The sequence below is a fragment of the Halichoerus grypus genome, chromosome 13, assembly GCF_964656455.1.
Source record: "Halichoerus grypus chromosome 13, mHalGry1.hap1.1, whole genome shotgun sequence".
NCBI lineage: Eukaryota > Metazoa > Chordata > Mammalia > Carnivora > Phocidae > Halichoerus > Halichoerus grypus.
Genome location: NC_135724.1, coordinates 76,886,501 through 76,906,428, shown reverse-complemented (window position 1 = coordinate 76,906,428; position 19,928 = coordinate 76,886,501). Strand labels below are relative to the sequence as shown.

Here is a 19,928-nt window from a genome sequence, read left to right as displayed (position 1 = left end):
TTAAAAAAAAGCACATCTGAAGTCCTTTAAAAAAAAAAAAAAACAGCAGTTATTCTAGTTAAGCCCATGTGGACTTCAGAAGAAATCTGACAGGGAGGAGTGTGGGGTCAGTGTAACTCTAGCTGCCCCTGGGCAGGTCACTTCACTGCTCCAGCTTTGTCTTCCTCATCTGTAAGCTGGAGGTCACAGCAGGACCTACTTCTGTAGTGGGACAGGATTTTTCTGCCACTCGTGATGTTCTGGGCTGGCTGGACCTGGAGGTCTGGTCTGCCTGCTGACGTTGCAACTTTTGTGACATTTCAAATGGCATGTGAGACCTGGGTTTTTTCAAATAGGGGTTATCACCCTAAGTCTATGTAGGGGTGGTTATGACTATGCTTGCATAGGTAACACTGTAATGGACATCTTTTTGTAGGTGGCTTGCTCTTCCCTTAGATTCCTTCTGTAGGATAAGTTTTTAGAAGCAGGGTTACTGGGGGGCCCCTGGGGGGCTCAGTCGGTTGAGCGTACAACTCTTGATTTCAGCTCAGGTCATGATCTCAGGGTCATGGGATCAAGCCCCGTATTGGGCTCCGCGCTCAGTGCGGAGTCTGCTTGTCCCTCTCCCTCCCACAGCCCCTCTGTCAAATAGATAGATAGATAGATAGATAGATAGATAGATAGATAGAACCTTTGGGGGAAAAAAGAAGCAGGGTTACTGAATTAAAAAGAAATGTGTGCTTTGGGGGTGAGTATATTGGGGAAAAACACTTGATTTATAGGCAGCAGATTTCAACCCTAGCTCTGCCCCTCCTTAGCATGTGATCCGGCTCATTTTCAAAACTGTGTTTTCCTCATCTCTAGAATGGTGGTAATAATTTGAGAAGCACAAGGTTGTTGAGCGTATTAAATGGGAGGAGGCAGAAGGTACACGGAGTCACGTAGTCTGGTGCCTGACTCTTGATGGAGCCTCAAAAAATAGTAGTTGAGAGTGAATATTGCCAAATTGCTTTTATAACTGATGTTGGCCCTGGGAGCAGATGAGCGTATCAGTTTTCCCACAGCCATGCCTAATTGGATGCTATTATTCTCTTCTCAGGGATGCTCTCCCTTCAGATACTTTTTTGCACACTGGCTTTATGTCCCTTCTGCTGTCAGACCCTGGGGACACAGCTGTGAATTGGACCCAGGACCCCGGACTGCCCAGTCTGGTGGAGTATGAAGTAGGCAGTCATCACGTGTGTTATCAGTGCTGGGCCAGGCAGAAATGCCGAGACGTAGATGCCACAGCACAGAGGAGGCCCCAGAAGCTGCCCTGGGGCATCAGGGAAGGCTTCCTGTAGGAGGTGGCATTTTGGCGCTCAGGACTGAGGGATGACTAGGGATTAGTCAGGCGGTAGGCAATGGCAGTGGAGAGGTGTGGGGGCGAGGAAGAGCGTGGCGTTGTCTTGGGACCTGTCCGGGGGTTCATTGTGCTGAATTCAGTACGTGCGTGCATGTGAGAGGTGGACAGATGGACAGGGAGGAGGTGACGGGGATACGGGTCCTGCCGGGTCTCAGGGAAGGCCTTTGACACGCGTGGCGTGATGGTGCTTGCATGTCAGAGCCTCCCCCTGGCGCTGCTGGGGTAGATTGGGGGAGGCTCCAGCAGAGACAGAAATGTCAGCGAGGAGGCGGATTTTCCGTGTCCCTTCTTCGTGAAGTTTTCCCCCGGCCCCTCCCCTCTTTATTGTCGCTGGTCTAACTTTCTATGTCTCTTGCTTATTTATGTTGTTTGCTCCCGTCTTCTTGACGACCAGCTCCGGGGGGGAACAGGGGACATTGCCACATGTTTTCTTCACCGCCGTGTCCCCAGCGCCTGGCCCAGAGCCTGGTACATGGTAGGTGCTCCACAATTGCGTATTGGCGTGAATGAACGGATGAATGAACGAGCGAACGAGCTAGGGCCGTCGCCATGGGGACGGAGAGGAAAGGACGCATTCACTCCAGTGCCATTAGCCATCGGGCCCCTGCCAGCGGGGGCCCTGCCCTCTGGGGAGGCCATGGGCATGTCCTTGGCGCCTGGTGCGGTGCCCCGCGCAGGGTGGCTTTGCAGATTTGGGAGGCCAGGTCACATTCCGGAAGACACCGGAAGGCGTGAGGACTGGCTCGCACCCCTCAGCAGATGGTGGCATTCCCAGGAAGCGGCACCCAGAGACGGCTGAGTGAATGGCTGGTGAGCTCCCAGATCGGATTTAAGGGTGTAATTACGAAAGATCTGCAGCAGCTGTTAGACCGAATCAACGCCTGTGAATCTGAGAGAAAAGCTGCCAAACTGTTTGGTTTTGAATGGAGGTGCTTCTCCTGCCTTCTCCCTGTGTGGTTCTGTCGGGGGGGAGGAGGCTATGAGCGACATGGCTGCACCCCCCTCCCCCTCCCAGCACCGAGCCCAGAGCCTGGTTTGCAGGGGAGTCAGAAGGCTGGATGGACGGACAGATGCTCTGATGAATGACTCCTGCCGAATTTCAGCCACTCTGGGCCTTAGTGCCTCAGTTCCCAGGAAAATGGGCTTCTTGGCATAAAGTTGCAGGAAATGGGCATTTCAGACTTTGCAGATCCACCCAGGGAGATCCAGCCTGTAAACGTGGCAGGTTCAGTGACAGGGACGCACCCATTGCTGTCCCCATTACTGGAGATCAGACTGGGGTCCTCTGCCCCTTGGGCCACCGAGGCCCCCTCACCTCCCAGATCAGCCCTGCTCCCTGTCTGTCCGCCATGCCGCCCCCCGCCCCCATGATGATTCATACAGATACGACCAGAGAGGTGGCTCGCACTCCGTGCCCCTTCCTTCTTCAGGGAGCTCTGGTTTGCTTGGCTCTGGCCGTAGAGCTCAAAGAGGGAGCTTTTACAAAGAGGGAGCGAGGCCACGCAAGGCATAGCAGCTGGCCTCTGTGTGAGCGAGCTTCTGAAGTGTTTTGGAAGAGACCGACATGTCTTAAATTAAGCATGACATATGCGATGCATTTAAAGTAAGGTTTTAAGGCGCACATTTCAATCAGTTTCCTTGTGTTTTTTACAACAGGTTAAGTGAAGCCCTGAGAGTACTGTGTTTCTAGGTTTGGGAGAGACTTCAAAATGTTATTTAGCTGTTGATTGCAGGGGTTCAAAAAAAACCCCAAAAAAACAAAAAAACCAAAAAAACAAAAAAAACCAAACCCGTCTCTTTTCCCCCCCTTTGTTCACTGATGGATTCATTAATTCGTGGATTCGTTGGTGTAGCCATATTTACATACCCGGTATTTGCCAGGCATTTTAAATGGAAACTCGAGAGGAAGCCCAAGATGTGATGCAGATTCCAGATAACAGAGCCACTGTTCCGGTTAAGAGGAGTACGGACCAAGAGTCTTCTTTCCCCCTTTACTTCCCTGCGGGGTGGCTAGTGAGCTGGGTTCAAGGATCCCAGAGTAGGGCAACACGCGTGCACCGTCGATCCGAATTTGCCAGTGGTTGCTCTGGATGACTTCCTTCCCGGGACAAGCTGTGCAGAGAACTGTTCATTCCACGCTTAGGCAGAGGAGCGGGCGATGGGGCAGGACAGTGTGGGGTTCATGTGATCACAGCAGGTGTCTCTGACAGGGGCCTATCCGGGGCAGTGGAGCACCTCCCTGTGGTCCAGAGACAATGGGGAGGGGCGGGGTGCTCTTGGTGAGGTAGGCAGATTGAGCTCCCAGCTGAGTTTTTTCCAGCTCTTGGGTTCTGTCATCCAGTAGCAGCTGACCGGTGGCCACTACCCAGCTTGCCAGAGCCAGAGTAACTCTTCCTGTGTCCTCGATGGCTTCGTGTCATGAAACTCACGGTTCCTGTCCTTATTCAGAATCTTAGGAGCCTGGGGAGCAGAAGAAGGTCTCTTCATTCACCTATTTCTTCATTCCACCAACCATTATTTTATGTATGTACTCAACAATGATGTATTCAGAGCTATGATAGGCCAGGCCGCCGTGCTCGCTTCTGGGGACTCAGGGTGCCCTCTGGGGGCTTGCCACTGGATGGGAAAGACTGAAGGCTCACGCGGCATTCAGTACAACCGTGTAACTATGATGAGTCCTGCTGAGGATGTCTGGTGCTCCATGGACATGTAAAATGAAGATTGTACCAGGTTGTGTGTGTGTGTGTGTGTGTGTGTGTGTGTGTGTGTTGGTAGGGGCAGAGATGTTGGAGCTGTGTTCTGAGGGCTGGGCCTGTGTCTGTGTGTGAGTGAGAAGGGTATCCCGGAAATAGGCACAGCATGTGCAAAGGTCCTGAGGCGGCGTTTCAGGACTTCCAACAGTTGCAATGTTCGAATACTTCTTCTGAGCCAGGAGAAACAGCTCCCAAATTAGCCAGCACCGGAGTTCTCTGGCGTCACCTCTCAGCCTAGGGAGTCTTCCGGGATCACCATTCCCAATCCTAAGCAGTGAATACTATTCCTGTGCCCCCACATCTCCCTCTATATACCATGGTGTTTATTACCCAGAGTTGTAATTGCTTCAGTGTGCGTGTGTGTGTGTGTGTGTGTTTCTTACACAAGACGGCGAGTTCCCTGCACGCAGGGGATTTTTCTTGTTCATCTTTGTGCACGTGGTAGGTGCTCAGTAAACACGTAGCAGAGGAACGGGGGAGATTTTTATTGAGCGCCCAGCGTGGACTCAGCCCTTTTTCTGCTACATTATTGAGAAGCCACAAGGAGTGTGCGTTTTCCAAGCTGGAGATGATGCTAACGGATGCAGTTGGAATTCCAAAGCTTTTGTGCTGTCTGTGCACATACTTCCGGAACTGAGGCTGTGGTCTTGTGTCTCCCAGACGTACTGAAACAGCCCCGGGGTGGGGAGGGGCGAGCCTTCCTTCCCCCACCCGCTTCTGCCATGGGAGGGTGCAGCCAGCCCCGTGCGCCATGAGACGGGACACCGTTGGCTTTGTCGGGCAGGCACACATCTCCAGCCAGGGCCGGCCAGCTCAGGTAAGTGGGCCTGGAGTGTCCAGGAGGTGGAGGGCGCTTGCGGGTTCTGCCAGGGAATTTTCTCTCTGCCTTTTGAATCCTGTTATTGCCCTGTGTCTCATGTCTGGGCTACACGTGCGTGTGTGTGGATCCCAGAGCAGGGTTTCCAAGAGGTCGTGGGGACTGGCTCTGAAGGTGAACGGTCCTGATTTGGGGCAGGACCCGATATGCCTTACAACTCTGCCGTTCTCCGATTCTCCGCATCTCTCCCTCTCTGTTGCCTCTAACGCTGTCTAGACAGCGTTCTCTGGTTTTGGGGAGAAGAAATCTGTTAGCACCATCGAGCGTGTAAGGAAGAGAAAATATCAAAATCTGTCTGCCTTTCTTTCCTGCAGGCTGCTGAGTGAGTCAGAGCTGGGGGCAGCAGAGTGGGGCCCCAGGAAGGGAAGCAGGAGGCTCGCGGTTAACTGAAATACCTTCTACTTTTAGTCCATCAAGATGGGGGCAGGCTGGGGGCAGCTTTTGCAGGGACAGAGAACATGGGCATGAAAGTGGGGGCAGGCTGGTGTGTGTGGGGGGATCAAGAACAGCGACTTGTCTGGCACTTTTTCAGACCAGAAAGGAATATGATGTGATGTTTAAGAAGGCCTGGTTGAGTGGGGTGAGGACATGAGGTCGAGTTTCAGCTGTGTGATGTCGGCAAGTCGGGTGACCTCTCTGGGCCCTTACTCTTCGTCCTCATAGTGATAGTGATGACCCGTGCTTCTCAGGGTTGTGCGGGATTTATAAGAGAGGACAGAGCTCCTAGCTGGATGAACAAGGGGCTTACGCCGGAGCCGCTGTAAAATGCGGTCTGATGATTATCATACCCACCTCATAGGGTTATAAAGAGGATGTGATTTATAAAACGTATGAAGCGCCTGGCTTACCTTGAGGCCCCGCTCCTGGTGAGCTCTGAAGGCAGCCAGTGCGGAATAGGTGTTCGACAGAAAAGAACCCAAAGGCAAACCAAGAAAAACAGCAGGTGGAGTGAAAAAAAAATGGATTTTTGCTCGAAGGCATCTGGAAGGGTGTGTGTGGGAAGATGGAGATAAGGGATGTCTAGTGGGGCTGGGGACCACTAACCAACTTTGTGACCTCAGGGACTCCAGCTCTTGGTAGCTGTGTGTGCTGGGCCTGGTCCCCTACCCTCCCTGTGCTTGGTGCTCAGTACAGGGTTGTGAGGAGGGTCAGCGGAAATGCCTGATGTGGGCAGGCTCCGAAATGGGAAATGACTTGGGGGTAACAGGAGTGAGGGGACATGAGGGTGCTCTCCCCGGAGCCTATGCTGGGAGTGTGTGGTGTGCGTTTGGAGTCCCACCGGGGTTCGAATCCCGACTTTGCCCCTTACTCTCTAAGTGACATCAGGCCGTTCCTCGGCCTCTCTGAGCTGGTTTCCTTCTCTGTATAGCAGAGATAATCCCTTTTTACTAAGAGCTGGCCTTGAGACTAGCTGAGTGGGGAAGGTCCCAGAGAATGTCACCACCCTTTCCCGACCGTTGGGGCTGGAACCAACTTCTGAGATGGCCCGGAGCTCAGAGAGGTGGAGAGGCCGTCCCCGGGCTTCCCCAGTGAGGTCGGTGGAGAGTGGTCGTCCAGCACCCAGGGCTCCGGCCTCCCGGGCCCATTCCCCCAAAACGCTTTGCTTAGACTCAGACACTGAGATTTAAATTTATTTTTTTCCTCTCCTTTGCTTTTTTCCTTTTAGTGGTTGCTTCCCTAGTTCGGATGTTCTTCATCCCCATGGATCCACAGCTGTAGCCATGGCGACTCGGGTCGAGGTCGGTTCCATAACTTCCCTGACAGGAGTGCCAGGCCTCGGCGAGATCTCCAAGGAGGAGACCCTGAAGCGGACCTACTTCTGCCAGGCCGGCGATGCCCCCGGGGCACCCTCAGCGCTGCTCTTGGAAGGAAAAAGCCCCCTTAGGAGCCCGGCCCGCTTACTGCCGCTGCCCAGACTTGCCCCCAAGCCCTTCTGCAGGGAAAAGGCCCCGGACGTGAAATCCCTTGTCCCATCCTTGGGGCCCAGCCCAACTAGCCTGTCTCCTCCCTGTGGGCGCTCCCGGGACGTGGTGGCAAAGGACCTGAGTGAGAAGATGCCCGGCTTGGTGGGGCAGGAGGTGGGGAACGGGGAGGGCCTGAGGAGAAGCTCATCTCTGTTCAACAAGGCCACCTTCCCGCGGCCCCGATCCAGCACCATGATTGTCTTTGAAACCACCAAAGCTGGCCCCGCTCTGGGAAAGGGAATCAGTGAGGGGGCTCGGGAGGCCACCACGGGTGTGTGTCAGGAGCCCGCTCTGGGCTCCCGGCCCGAGGTGGCCGTCAAGCCTGCCCTGCCTGCCCGAAAGCCTGGGACCCTTCCCCGACCGGCCTCCCTGTCACAGGACATCAAGCCAGCTGCCCCCCAAGAGGAGACAGGCCCAAATGAGACTCTGTGGAAGGCCAGGAGTGTGGAGGACACGGGGGACCCCGCTCTGGAGCCCAAGCCTCGCCTGAGGAGAAGGCCTGTGTCGGCCATTTTCATCGACTCCATTCAGCCTCAGAAGCCAGGCCCCGGCGGGGCGGCCGTGATGGGGAAGGCGCCCCCCACCCCGCCTGAGAAGACATGGGTGAGGAAGCCCAGGCCTCTGTCCATGGACCTCACGGCCCGGTTTGAGAGCAGAGAGGCCTTGCTGAAGAAGGTGGCCGACGAGGCCACCACAGGTTCCACTGTCCAGTGTCGGGGGCTGGAGAGGGCCGACCCGGAGCCCAAAGTGGACATGGAGTGTTTGGTCAGAGCAAACCTTCGCCTTCGTGACTCAGACTCAGACTTCCTGGAGGTAGCCAGGAAGACCCGAGAACAGAAGGAGAAGGTGCTTTTCAAGCAGGCAGAGGCGGGCAGCCTCAGAACTGCGGGGGGCTCAGCCAGGGACACCCCCACGGATGACCAGCATCCCGGGGAAGAGAAAGCCAAGCTGCTCAGGGAGCTGGAGAAGGTGCCCCTGTCCCCCTCGCCCAGACCGGGAAAAGACCAAGAATTTGCTGAGGTCAAGAGCAGAGCAGCTGAGGGGGAAAGCCGGCTGGAGGGAGGATGGGCCCCCAGGGGCAGCGTCAAGAAGCGCATCAGCCTGTTTGGGGAGGAGAGCACCTTGGCCTTGGCAGCAGAATCCGGACCCCCACCGGCCACCCCTGAGCCCCCGTCGGCTGCCCCAGAGCCTGAGAAAGCGGGTGTGAGCGTCCAGGAGCGGATCAAAGGCTGGGCTGCCGAGAGCTCTGAGGCAAAGCCAGAGATCAGGAGGAAGACTTTCCAGGCACGGCCGTTGTCGGCGGATCTGACCAAACTGTAAGTGGGAATGTTCCACGGGCTTCGCTCAGCCCTGAGCTGCCTCAGACCGCCTACCAGAGGCCCCTCAGGAAAGGGAACTGGGTGCCAGGCTCCACGCTAGGCACCTTACAGCCCCCCCTCTCGATTTACCCACAGCCTCTAAGAGGAGGTGGCCTTAGCTTCCATTTCTCAGACAAAGACCTGAGGTGCAGAGAGGTAACACAGCCCCCCTCCAGGTTCGGTGTATGCCAGCAGCTCCATTTCCTTGTCCTTTCTCCTCTTTACACTTCGCAGTGGGAGGTATCGTGCCCATTTCACAGAGGCGGATAGGAGAGGTGAAGTACCGTGCAGAAGTCCGGAGCCCCATGTACTCCAGCACAGCTGGGTCCCTGGCTCAGCTTGCCTTTCCAGAAGCCTGAGGACGTTACTCTATGGCCTGAGCCTCCATGAGCGGCCCCCAAGTAAAATCAAATGGGTCAAGATAGCTTGAGCAAGTCCCTTCCCCTGTTGAGCCTTGGCTTCTTTGTCTTTAAAACGCAACCCTTCCTTGAAGGATTAAGGCAAAAGCTCACAGATAACGCTGTGACTCACTCTGCCCACGGGAAGCCATCACTACGTGGTAGCTCCAAACGACACGATGAATCCTGTTAGTTGAGGATTTTCTAAGCTCAGCCGGCCTCTGCTATCTCTTGCTCTTTTGCTTTCCCACAAGTGGCTTCCCGGCTTCAACAGGGAGATGCCACTGGGTGTGGCCACCAGGTCCTTAATGATACGCATGCCACTGACATACCAGGGCAGCCAGCTGGGCCACGGTCAGACCAGTGGCTCTCAGCAGAGAGAGAAGCATCTGGAAAAAAATCCCGAGGCCTGGGGCACCCCTCCCTCCCAAACTCGAGATTCTGATTCCACTGGTCTGGGGAGGAGGCTCATATCTTGGTTGTTTGCAAAAGCTTCCCAAGTGATTGTCATGTGCAGCCAGGCCCGAGTTAAGATAACAGAGAAAGAGGTGAGCTGGAGAAGGTGCCCCTGTCCCCCTGTCCCAGGTGCCCCTGTCCCAGGGACCTCACACACCTTTTCCCATGTCCTGCCAGTGGCTCGGATTATTCTCATCTGACAGATGGGGAAACTGAGGCTTGAGTGTGGGAATAACTCACCCACGGCCTCATGCCTCCCGGCAGGCAGACCCTGCAGGACTGTAGAGTGGGACCAGGTGAAGTGGTTTATTTCTCTCCCCTCCCTTGTCTCTGCAGCCCCCAGCCCCGAATTCATCATTAGACATCCACTCCAGGAGCTCTTCAGAGATGGGAACATTCTAGCACCAGAATACCCTTTCTTTCTCTTCCCCTTGACAAGTGGGGAAACTGAGGCCCAGGGAGGGACGATGACTTGGCTAAGCTTACCCAGAGAGGCAGCGACAGGCCCGTGCCCCCACACATTCCATGACGACCCACCACCCCCGAGTCCCGTGGCAGGTCTGTGGTGGGGCTTCTGGTGTGCCTGGCATTGCTAATAGCAACCATTAATTATCCCTCCTGGGGCATCTTTACTCTTCCCTAAACGCCCTCACATAGCTATTAGGGCCTTGGGTAGCAAAAGACAATGGGGAGGTGTTAATTATCCCCGTTTTATAGATGAAGAGACAGAGGCTCAGGTGAAGTCACGAGCGCAGCCCAAGCTCCTGCAGTGGGGAGACAGTGTAGCCAGGACTGACACCCAGGTCTCTTCACCCAAGCCTGGGGCTCCTGGTGCCCCAACGATGTTGTGTTTAAGGTAAGCCGTCCCCCACCGGGCCCTTCTGGGTTTGGCGAACGGAAAGGACGCATCTTGTCTCAGAGCAAACCAGGCGGTGTTGCTTTGTTGATCTCAATGCTAATCTCACCCCTGGGTCCGTGAGCTAGTTACAGGGTGTGGGCTGGAGGGAGTCACAGATTCTGGCCCCAAACAAGTAACGTGGATCTCTGTACCAGGTTTTCGAGTCCAGCGTCAAGCAATGAAGTCAAGTATGAGAAGTGTTCTGAGCTAAGTGGCGAGCTTCCTAAGGAACCTGGAGAAAAGGTAAAGAGCCCCCGGGTTTGGCACATCTTGTTTTCCAGTGGGTAGCTTCCCTTACTGGAAAAAGAGCCCAGGAAAGAATCAGAAGCCTCTCATGAAGAATGAAACATTTTTTTTTTTCTTTAATGCCGGGACTTTTCAAGTCCCTTTTGGGTTTGTGATTCTGCACTCCTTAGTGTTAAATATTGTTTACAAATGTAATTGCCAGGTTTTATTTTTTTTTCCTGTGCAAAGAGCAAGAGGGACCTGGCTTTTTTACGTACGAATGCCTGCTTTATTAAGAAATTAAAATTTAGGTTAAAACTGTTCATAGAAACTCCTTCAGGTTCCCTCAGTATGGTCCCTGTTCCCTTCCCTACCTTGGCTTGTCACCTAGCAGTAGCAGAAGGAGGGAAACTACCAGCAACTAAATTGCTTAAAAGTATTTTTTATTTAATCTTATTTAATAAGGAGAAGCTCATAAAATAACTACTAGGTCTAACCCATTTGTGGTTGATGCCTCCTGCGGGGTTTTAATTTTTTTTAAAACAGCTTTTTTTGAGGTATAATTGATGTACAGGAAACTGGACCCATTTCGAGTGTGCATGGATGAGTTTTGACATATACATGTGCACTGGGCAAAAATGTATCACCATCAAGATACAGAACATCTCCAGCACCTGCAAGTTTCTTCTTTTGTAACCACTCCTGGCCCCTCCTCCTACCCTCAAACAGCCACCAATCTGCTTTCTGTTCCTATGGCTCAGTTTGCATTTTCTAGATTTTTTCCTAGATTTTTCTATAAATGCAACCAGTGCTTTTTTTTTTTTTTTTTTTGATCTCTCTTCTTTCACTCAGAATAATTACTTTGAGTTGTGTCATGCTGTATGCATGTTTATCAATAGTTTATTCCTTCTTGTAGCTGAGTAGCATTCCATTGTGTGGGTAGACCATGATTTGTTTATCTCTTCGCCCTGTTGATGGACATTTGGGTTGTCTCCCATTTTGGAGCTATTGCTCTGAACATTTGCGGGCAAGGCTTTGTAGGGATATCTATTGCCTTTTCTCTTGGGTAGATGCCTAGGAATGGCTGGGTAGTATGGTAGGTGTAGTTTCACTTTTTAAGACACTTATGCGGACTTTTAAACACCAGAGCTTGGTGGCAAGCGTGTTTGTACCCCGGGAGCTGGATCTGAAGGGCAGTGCCACCACTCCTGGGGGCGGGGGTTTGCCCTGCTTTTTATCCTTGGATGTTCTGAGTCACTTCTTTGAAAGCCGTTGAGAGAGGGTCCGGTTGAAGTAAAGCCTCTTATATTCACATTAAAATGGTATAGTGGTAACAACAAGAACAAAAAGGACCCTGTGAAGCAAGTGGGACAAAATGCTGGTTGTCCTTGAATTGAGGGAATGGGTTGGGGTGAATTTATTATTTTCTCTATAATTTTGTATGTGTGAGAAAACTTTCAAGAAATGAAAGTTAATAAAGGAACCCTTGCTTTATTTAATACAGAGATTTGATCTCTGTAAATAGTTTTTTCTGTCGGTAATTTTTTTATTGTAGTAAAAGACGCATAACATAAAATATACAATTTTCATTTTTTTAAGAACAATGCATATATTTTTAAATTTAAAAAGTCTTTATACATATGTATACACACATATATAAAAATACACACATACACACATACTAGGAGAAAGTTCTGGAAAGTTCTTCACGGATATACTGCTCCCCATTGATAACAGCTGTTATCCAGGAAGGGCCCTGGTATTTGGATATTTGAAGTCTCAAAAAGGACTTAAGCTTTGTATTGTTTAGAGGGAATGGATTCATGTATTATTTATGCAAATTTTATGTAATCAAATGTAAACAAAAACTTCAAATGAAAATATTTTTTCAGTTCTTTAATGGCATTCCATCATCTGCAGTAGAGAGTAGCAAACTGTGGCCCTGTATATATCTTAACCATTTTATTTTATTTTTTTTTTAAGATTTATTTATTTGAGAGAGAGAGAGAGAGCATGAGGTGGGGAAGGGACAGAGGGAGAGGGAGACAAGCAAACTCCCCGCTGAATGGGGCTCGATCCCAGGACCCTGAGATCATGACCTGAGCCGAAATCAAGAGTCAGATGCTCAACTGACCGAGCCACCCAGGCGCCCCCATCCTAACCATATTAAAGTGAATAATTCAGTGACATGAAGTGTATTCTCAGTGTTGAACTACCACCACCACCATCTAGTTCCAGAATTTATTTATTTTTATTTTTTTCTTAATTTTAAAAAATTTTTTAAATATTTTTATTTTTTTCAATTTAAGTAATCTCTGCACCCAGCGTGGGGCTCGAACTCACGACCTGGAGATCGAGAGTCACATGCTCTGCTGACTGAGCCAGCCATTCACTTCCCATCTCCCACCTGTGGCCTCTGGCAACCACGAGTCTACTTTCTGTCCCTATAGACTTGCCTATTCTGGACATTCCGTATAAATGGAATCACAAAACGCCTATCCCTTTGTGTCTAGCTTCTTTCAGTTAACATAATGCTTTGGAGGTTCATCCATTGGAGCATAAATCAGTACTTTGTTCCTTTTTATGCCTGCATACTGTCCCACTGTATGGATAGACCACAATTTGGGTATCTGTTCTTCTTCTGGTGGACATCTGGGTGGTTTCCACCTTTTGGTGATTGTGCATCATACTTCAGTAGATATCGGTATGCAAGTCTTTATTTGAACCCCTGTTTTCACTTCTTTTGGGTATCTCCCCAGGAACGGGATTGCTGGGTTAGATGGTTAAGTCTTTACGTTGTTGAAGTAGACTTCTTTCTAGACCAAGAAATGACTAAGGAATTCACGCATATTATGAAGTCGAACAGAATTGAGTGTGCAAGAGGAAAAACGATGTTCTCCTCCTCATGCCTTCGTCCTCCCTTCACTCCCTTACTCACAGTTTGATTTCCGTCTTTTCTCCGCTGTTTATCTGCACGTGCATACATGTACACACACAGTTGTTTAGAAACGGTATTGTTTTATAAATACACTCTTCCACAGTCTGCTTTTCTCCCACCCACACCACAGTGTTTTGTGTGTTGTCAGATGTGACATTAGGAGCCACCCCCCTTCAGGATCCAGGCACCCTGTGGCATTCCATTGTCTGGATTATGTTGGAGCTCATTTAGCCCGAGCCCTACAGGTGGGCATTTAGGTTTGTTTCTGTGTCGTTTGCTATCTCTCTTAACAGTGCTCCCCAAGCACTCTTGTTTAGCCAGACTTGGGCATCTGGGCCAAGAAAGAGTCTTGGGAGGAAATTGGCCAGATTAAAAGGAAATGAGTATTTTAGGATCATGAAATGTATACTGAACCATCCAAAAGTCGTACCCATTTATGTCCTTGCCAACAGTATCCAAGAGTGTCCATTTTCCCACATCCTCACCCACACTGGGTGTGTTCAGTCTTTGGAATTTTATGGTATCTCACAGTTGTGATTTTAAAAGCAGCTGTTTTGATCATCTCACCACTTCCTTTCTCTTTCAAGTCCCTTAACTTAAGTTGGATTGTTTCTCTTTTTTTTTCAGCAAAAGGAAGGGCACGGTGTGGATGGACCATCCCTCCCAAGAAGCCCCTGGAAGCCTGGTTCGCTCCGGGAGAAGTCTAGGCACACAGAGCGGAAAGACAGTTCTAATCAAGTCCCCAGCAACTGTCGGGGTAAAAGCTCGGTGGGGGCTCTGAGCCCTTCTGACAGCACTCCAGAAGATGATGGAAGCTTCCAGACTGTGTGGGCCACAGTGTTTGAGCATCACGTGGAGAGACACACAGTGGCTGACCAGTCACGACACTGTCCCTTGGCCACGCCCCACAGAGATGTGGCAGATGCCCATGTCTCAGAAGTCAGACCCAGGCACGAGAGAAGCTCTTGGCTGGGGAAGGACCTGCCGGAAAAGACAAACCTCACGAAACAGAACTCCAGATGGGTTGAAAATCCCAATACAGAGAAATGGGGACGGACCACCCTTTCGAATGGTGAACCCAAACGGTATCACGTGCCCCTCCCGGAAGAACACCCTTTGGATGAAAAACGCCATAAAAACCCCTTCCTCCAACGCTCCGAAAATCCTCCCCCATCCCAGAGGGTCGAGCCCAAGTATGACATCGTGCACACGGTGGGCAAGCGTGTGCACAGTGAGGCCGTCTCCACGGCGTCGGAGGAAAAAGCCGTGACCCTGCGAAGCGGCAGGTCTCAGCTCTCACCGAAGGGGAGACGGCAGTCCCACGAGGTCACCCCTGCTGACCCAGAGTGCAGGCTGGGAGGTCAGGCGGGGTCTGTCCAAAGGGCCAGTTTGATTTGGGAAGCTCGAAGGACTCATGAAGTCAGTGGGCCAAAGCCGGACTTCCGAGAGCCGAAGGACACGTTTGGGAGCAATTGCCTGTCACCCAAATGGACAGGTGGGGTGACCGTGAACTGGCATAAAGCCACTGTGGTGGCCAGTGAAGAGAAAGGCTCAGAACCGGGCCCCGAGATCAACAGCGAGCGCTCAGCCAGGCCCTGCGGCCCCCAAGCCAGCTCTGGGAGGGCCACCCAGGCTGCCGTCTGGGAGGCCCTGCAGGAGGGGCCTGATGAGGCCAGGAACAAGTCAGGAGGCTGCAGCTCAGCGGGAGAGAGGGGTGCCCCCTGGGGGTGCCCTCTGGATATTCCTCCCAGGGGTAAGGACGAGTCGTCTGACTTCCGGGCAAGGTCGCATCCAGAAGAGTGGGTGCAGAAGGGACCCCTCACTGTGGCTGCTGGTGAGGGTGAGCCACAGCCGGCCCAGGCACCGGAGCCCGAGGCCAAGATGTGGAAGGCGGGTCCCCTGGACCAGAGGTTCGAGAGGTGGCGGCGGCGGACGTTGCCCCACGACGTGAAGTTTGACGAATTCAGCTTCCTGGCCCCAGAAAACTCCTGGAAGGTGGAGCAGAGACGAACAGACCATTGGAGCCCCACCACCAGTGCCTTAAGAAAACCTGAGCTATCCCACCACAGGGTGGAGACCCAGGAGGTGAGCCCAGGTGCTTCCCAGGACCCGACTCGGCCAGCGGTGAAGCAGGGGTCCTCTTTGGAACCCAGGGCGACATTTTTTGCAGTGACGTATCAGATTCCCGATACTCAAAAAGCAAAGAGCGTTGTTAAGCCAGGGCCTGAAAACTTGACGGAACATTCTAGAAAAACAATCCCGCCTCCTTCTCATCCTCTAACATCCACGTTGGTTTCTCTTAACCATGAAGAGCCACTGGAGGCCAAGGGCAGTAACAACTGGGCTAAGGGCAAAGAGCGCCATAGTGCAAGCTGTTCAAAACCTCCGAAGCCAACAGACCACCCATCACCTCTTAGGGACAGGACTCTGGATCCTTCTAGTGAAAGAAGCATGGATGCTGATGCTTTATGGATCCGCCGGGGACCAGAAGATGGCACCGGTTTTCAGAGCAATCGGAAGGATAGTGGGAACAGGACACCCCCCAGCAGTGCCCCCAAAAGCCACCTGGAAGCCAGCGATCTCCTCATCAGAAGGGACCCTGAGGTGGTCAGTGCGAGGGTCCCAGGGAAAATCAAAGATGGCTACAGATCCAGCGTTCTCGACATTGACGCCCTGATGGCGGACTACAAGAAGCAGGAGGGCCAGGAGTCAGTGGTGGGTACGCCCACAGCGCCCAGCGGCTCGACTCTGGAGAGGCCCGGCCGGCAAGGCAGGGTGGACCCAAGAAGGAGGAGCTCGAAGGAGAGGTCTGAAGCTGAGGGTCTCCGGAAACAAGCCAGTTTTGCCGAAGCAAACCACGGTTCCAGTCCTGGCTCCGGCCAGCAGCCAGCAGAGGCCCCGGGGGCAGCCGCGAACCCCACACTCAGCCCTCCTCTGTGGGCTCTGCCACTCTCGGCTCCTAATGAAAAGTATCCAGGGGCCTCTTCTGGCCCCGCGGGTCCCCGGAGACAAGTTTTGGGAACCCCTGAGGGTGACAGAAAGGATTTGGTTAGTAAACCTCAGAGTGCAAAGTATCCGAACTCCCCAGACGAGTCAAAGCCCACTCCCTGGGAGGATCTGGGCAGTGGGGCCAGCGTGTTGGCCAGATCCTCTCCCACTGACCAGAGGAAAGGGACCCCAAGGAAATCCATCGGGAGAGGAGAGGAGGACAGTGTGGTTCAGCAGGGTGATCACCCATACGACTGTGGCAGGTCACCGCTGAATGTCAAGAGGGCCTATTCGGAGAAGGGGCCCCCTGCCAAAGTCCGAGAGGGCCTGTCTGTCATGCAGGAAGCCAGAGAGAGGAGGCAAGAGCAACCCAGAGGGAGGTCCAGCCTCCCCGGAGACAGTTCTGAGGCCAAGGAGACCAAAATGGAGCCCTGCTGGCGAGAGTCGGGGACTCGAGACAGTCAAAAGGTGAGCAGGAAGGCTGTTTTGGTTTTGTAAAACGTTGGTTGGACACATAGGCCAGGGGTCTCCAACTCCCATCCCACGTGGGCCAGGTGGGTATGTAAATGAATGGAGTCAGGCTGGTTGTGGGACTCTAGGGAGTGGTGGGGATTGTGGCAAATAGCTCATTCCTGGGGGGGAGGGGCAGAGGCAGCTACTGCCCAGGTCCGGCTGGTTCTTAACACGTGCTGGCTCCATTTAGTCCATGCGCCACCAGTTTGAAACCTCTGGCCCAGAATGATGATGATCGTTTATCGAGCACCCGCTGTCCGTTCCAGTATATGTTGTTTCCAGTTCATTATCCTGTCCCTCATATTCAGCATCCTGCATGGATGACATTTTATGAACATGCAAGGAATACTTGTTGAATGAGTGAAGGAGCAATCTTATGTGAGTCTCATGGCAATCCCTCTTTTGTGGGATTGTGGTGGTTTGGGTTTCCGTAGAAGCAGACCCTTGCAAGCAGTTGTTTTATTTTTATTTTTTAAGATTTTATTTATTTATTTATTTATTTGAGAGAGAGAGAGCATGAGCTGGGGGAGGAGCAGAAGGAGGACAAACAGACTCCCTGCTGAGCATAGAGCCCGACACGGGGCTCGATCTCACGACCCTGTGATCATGACCTGAGCCGAAATCAAGAGTCAGACGCTTAACCGACTGAGCCACCCAGGTGTCCCGCAGGTAGTTATTTTAGAAGGTGATCCCTGGCAGGATCCCAGTGGAGAAGTGAGGCAGGGAAGGGGGAGGCTGATGAGAATGGTGCCCCCGTGGCCTCTGAGGCTCCTTCTTGCCGGAGACCTCTGGGAAGTGGCATAGATCACCCCTGACTTGTCCTGTCCCAAGGGCAAGGAACCTGGCGTATTTATTTTCCAGTTCCCTTCTGCCCTCTCCTGAGGCTATTTCTGGGGCTCTCAACATCCAGACTCTTCCATCCTGGCTGGTGCCACGCTCAGTGGCGGAGAGTAAACTACCCCCCAGCAGGACACCATTGCCATTGGCAAGTACTCGAGTGTTGGGCAGGGCAGGGTGCCCACAATGTCAGTGGCAGACGTGATCGTCTTGTACAGATGGAAAAAACCCAGGCTCAGAGAAGTTAAGTAACTTGTCTCGGGTCACACAGCACCAAATGGCAACCTACGGTTTAAACCCAGGTCTGGCTTGACACCCAAGCTTTCAAGTAGGCTCCTCGGTGGTGAACGAGGAACCTTGAAGATGGGGAAGAAATCTGCGTATCAACCCCTTATCCCTCTCTCACCCATCCTCAGCATTCCTCCCACCCCGTGACCACTCAGCTTCTTTTCTGGTCCAAATTCCCATAGAGTTTCTTTCTGAAAATACAAGCAAATATGAACACAAATTCTTATTTTTGCCTCTCTTTTCCATCCAAGAGAGCATTCTCTTAACGGGGTTGAAACTTTGGTTGCATATGGATGTAACCCACCTCGGCTTCTTAGACTGAGTGATGAAGGGCAAACCCCTTCTCCGAGGCTCTGTGCCTCAGTTTCCTCATCTGTAAAAAGAAAGTAGAGGGTCCAACCTGGACAGGGACATGGTAGAAATGAAACAGTGGGGTGAGGCCAATACAGATCGTGACACAAAGGGTCACCCAAGGCTTTCCAGGTCCCGCGTTCACACGCCAGTCTGCCGCTCACCAGCTGTGCGTGAAGCAGTGACTTTGCCTCCCTGGGCCTCAGATCCCTCACCAGAGTGGACAGAAGTTTCTGCCCGGCAGCTCTGTGGGCAGGCCCGGTGGGTGCGAGCGCAGGGCTGGCCCGTGGGTTCTGCTGAGGCGCCGCCCCAGGAGGGGTTCCACGGGGCTGTTATTGTGGGCACAGCGGGAGATGGGGTAAGACGAGGAAATGTGACACCTAATCCATTTGCCTTGCTCAGAGGCCTTCTGGCAGTGGGAGGGTCAGGGCGGCATGGAGGGGGCCCCCCGGCCCGGCCTTGGATGCCGGCCCGGGTTGCGCAGGCCCCAGGAGTGCTTGTTGTCAGAGGATCTGTTTTCTCACCAAGGGATTGGGACGCCTTGGACCAGCTCCCTGTTTCCCTTCTTTCCTGCCCAACCAGCTTTGGTTCCTGATCTTGAAAAAATAGATAAGAGCCACACAGAAGTACAAAATGTTGGTTGTTAAAAATTCTGACCTTACGAGAGTGTATAAGAGAGTGTATCCCTGGATCCCACCCCCCACACCCCGCCAGGCAGCCACTGTTCGTTTTCGGGATCTTTGGGGCTTTCCTACACCACAGAGTTGCACCTCTATTTGTAGTTGTATTTTCCTTCCTGCAAAAGCAGTGCACGCTCGTGTGAAGTTGAACGTGTTATGGTAAGCACACGGTTTAGAATGAGAGGCTCCCCTAAATGATGAGTGTGGGGTACAGCCTTCCAGCATCCTACCACGCACAGATGGGCTCCCTGACCCCCAGCCCTGAGAATCATCCCGCCCCTAATGCACGTGGCTCCACAGGTAAGGAAGGCCAGCCAGGTACAGATATAGGTAAATCACATGCTGTCTTAATGGAAACATGGCAACGTTCTACAGAAAATCTACAACTTGCTTTTTTTTAACTTAACAGTTAAAAAAAAAAAACAACCAGTATGTAGATAATCACTTTATTATTTTCAGTGGCTGCAAAGTACTTTGTTAAGTGACTGAGCCCAAACTTTTTTTATCCGGACACTTGTGGATGGATATTTGGGTTGGTTGAGTCTTTGTGTCACAAACAGGGCTTCAGGGAGCATCTTGGTGCAAGCGTTCTCCCCCCTGGGTGAGGCTTTCTTGATTCACAGTCAGTGCTGCCCACGTATCCCGCGTGGGGTGTGTTTGTACTTAAAGTGATCCCCCCTCCCTCCCTCCCTCCTCTTTCTCTCTTTTTCTTTTTCACTGAAGAAACATTTATCAAAACTTTGTCCCATGCCGGATTGCAGTATTCTATTTAATTAACTGATTTATTTGAATTTCAAAGGAGAGAACATTGTCAAGAGGCTCTGAAAATACTTAAAGGAATGGAGTATCATGATACCCCCTTGTCCTCTTCTCGCCCATCCTCAGCATTCCTCCCATCCTTGACCACTTAGCTTCTTTTCTGGTCCAAATTCATATAGAGTTTCTTTCTGAAAATACAAGCAAATACGAACACAAGTTCTTTTTTTTTTTTTTTTTTTAAGATTTTTATTTATTTATTTG

At 52.0% G+C, this 19,928-nt stretch overlaps 1 protein-coding gene across 4 annotated transcripts in view; it reads left to right on the top strand.

Moving 5' to 3' along the window:
- Positions 1-19,928, top strand: part of KIAA1671 (KIAA1671 ortholog) — a 188,978-nt gene that overhangs the window by 48,388 nt on the left and 120,662 nt on the right. For 3 of the 4 annotated variants that reach the window (XM_078060842.1, XM_078060841.1, XM_036105200.2), the window contains exons 3-5: positions 6,681-8,294; positions 10,244-10,331; positions 13,879-16,707. In XM_078060842.1, coding sequence (XP_077916968.1) covers positions 6,736-8,294; positions 10,244-10,331; positions 13,879-16,707 — 4,476 coding nt within the window. In that variant the 5' untranslated portion in view covers positions 6,681-6,735. Of the gene's footprint in view, positions 1-4,647; positions 4,955-6,680; positions 8,295-10,243; positions 10,332-13,878; positions 16,708-19,928 lie in introns of those variants that run through there. The other variant, XM_036105201.2, reaches the window with a different exon arrangement.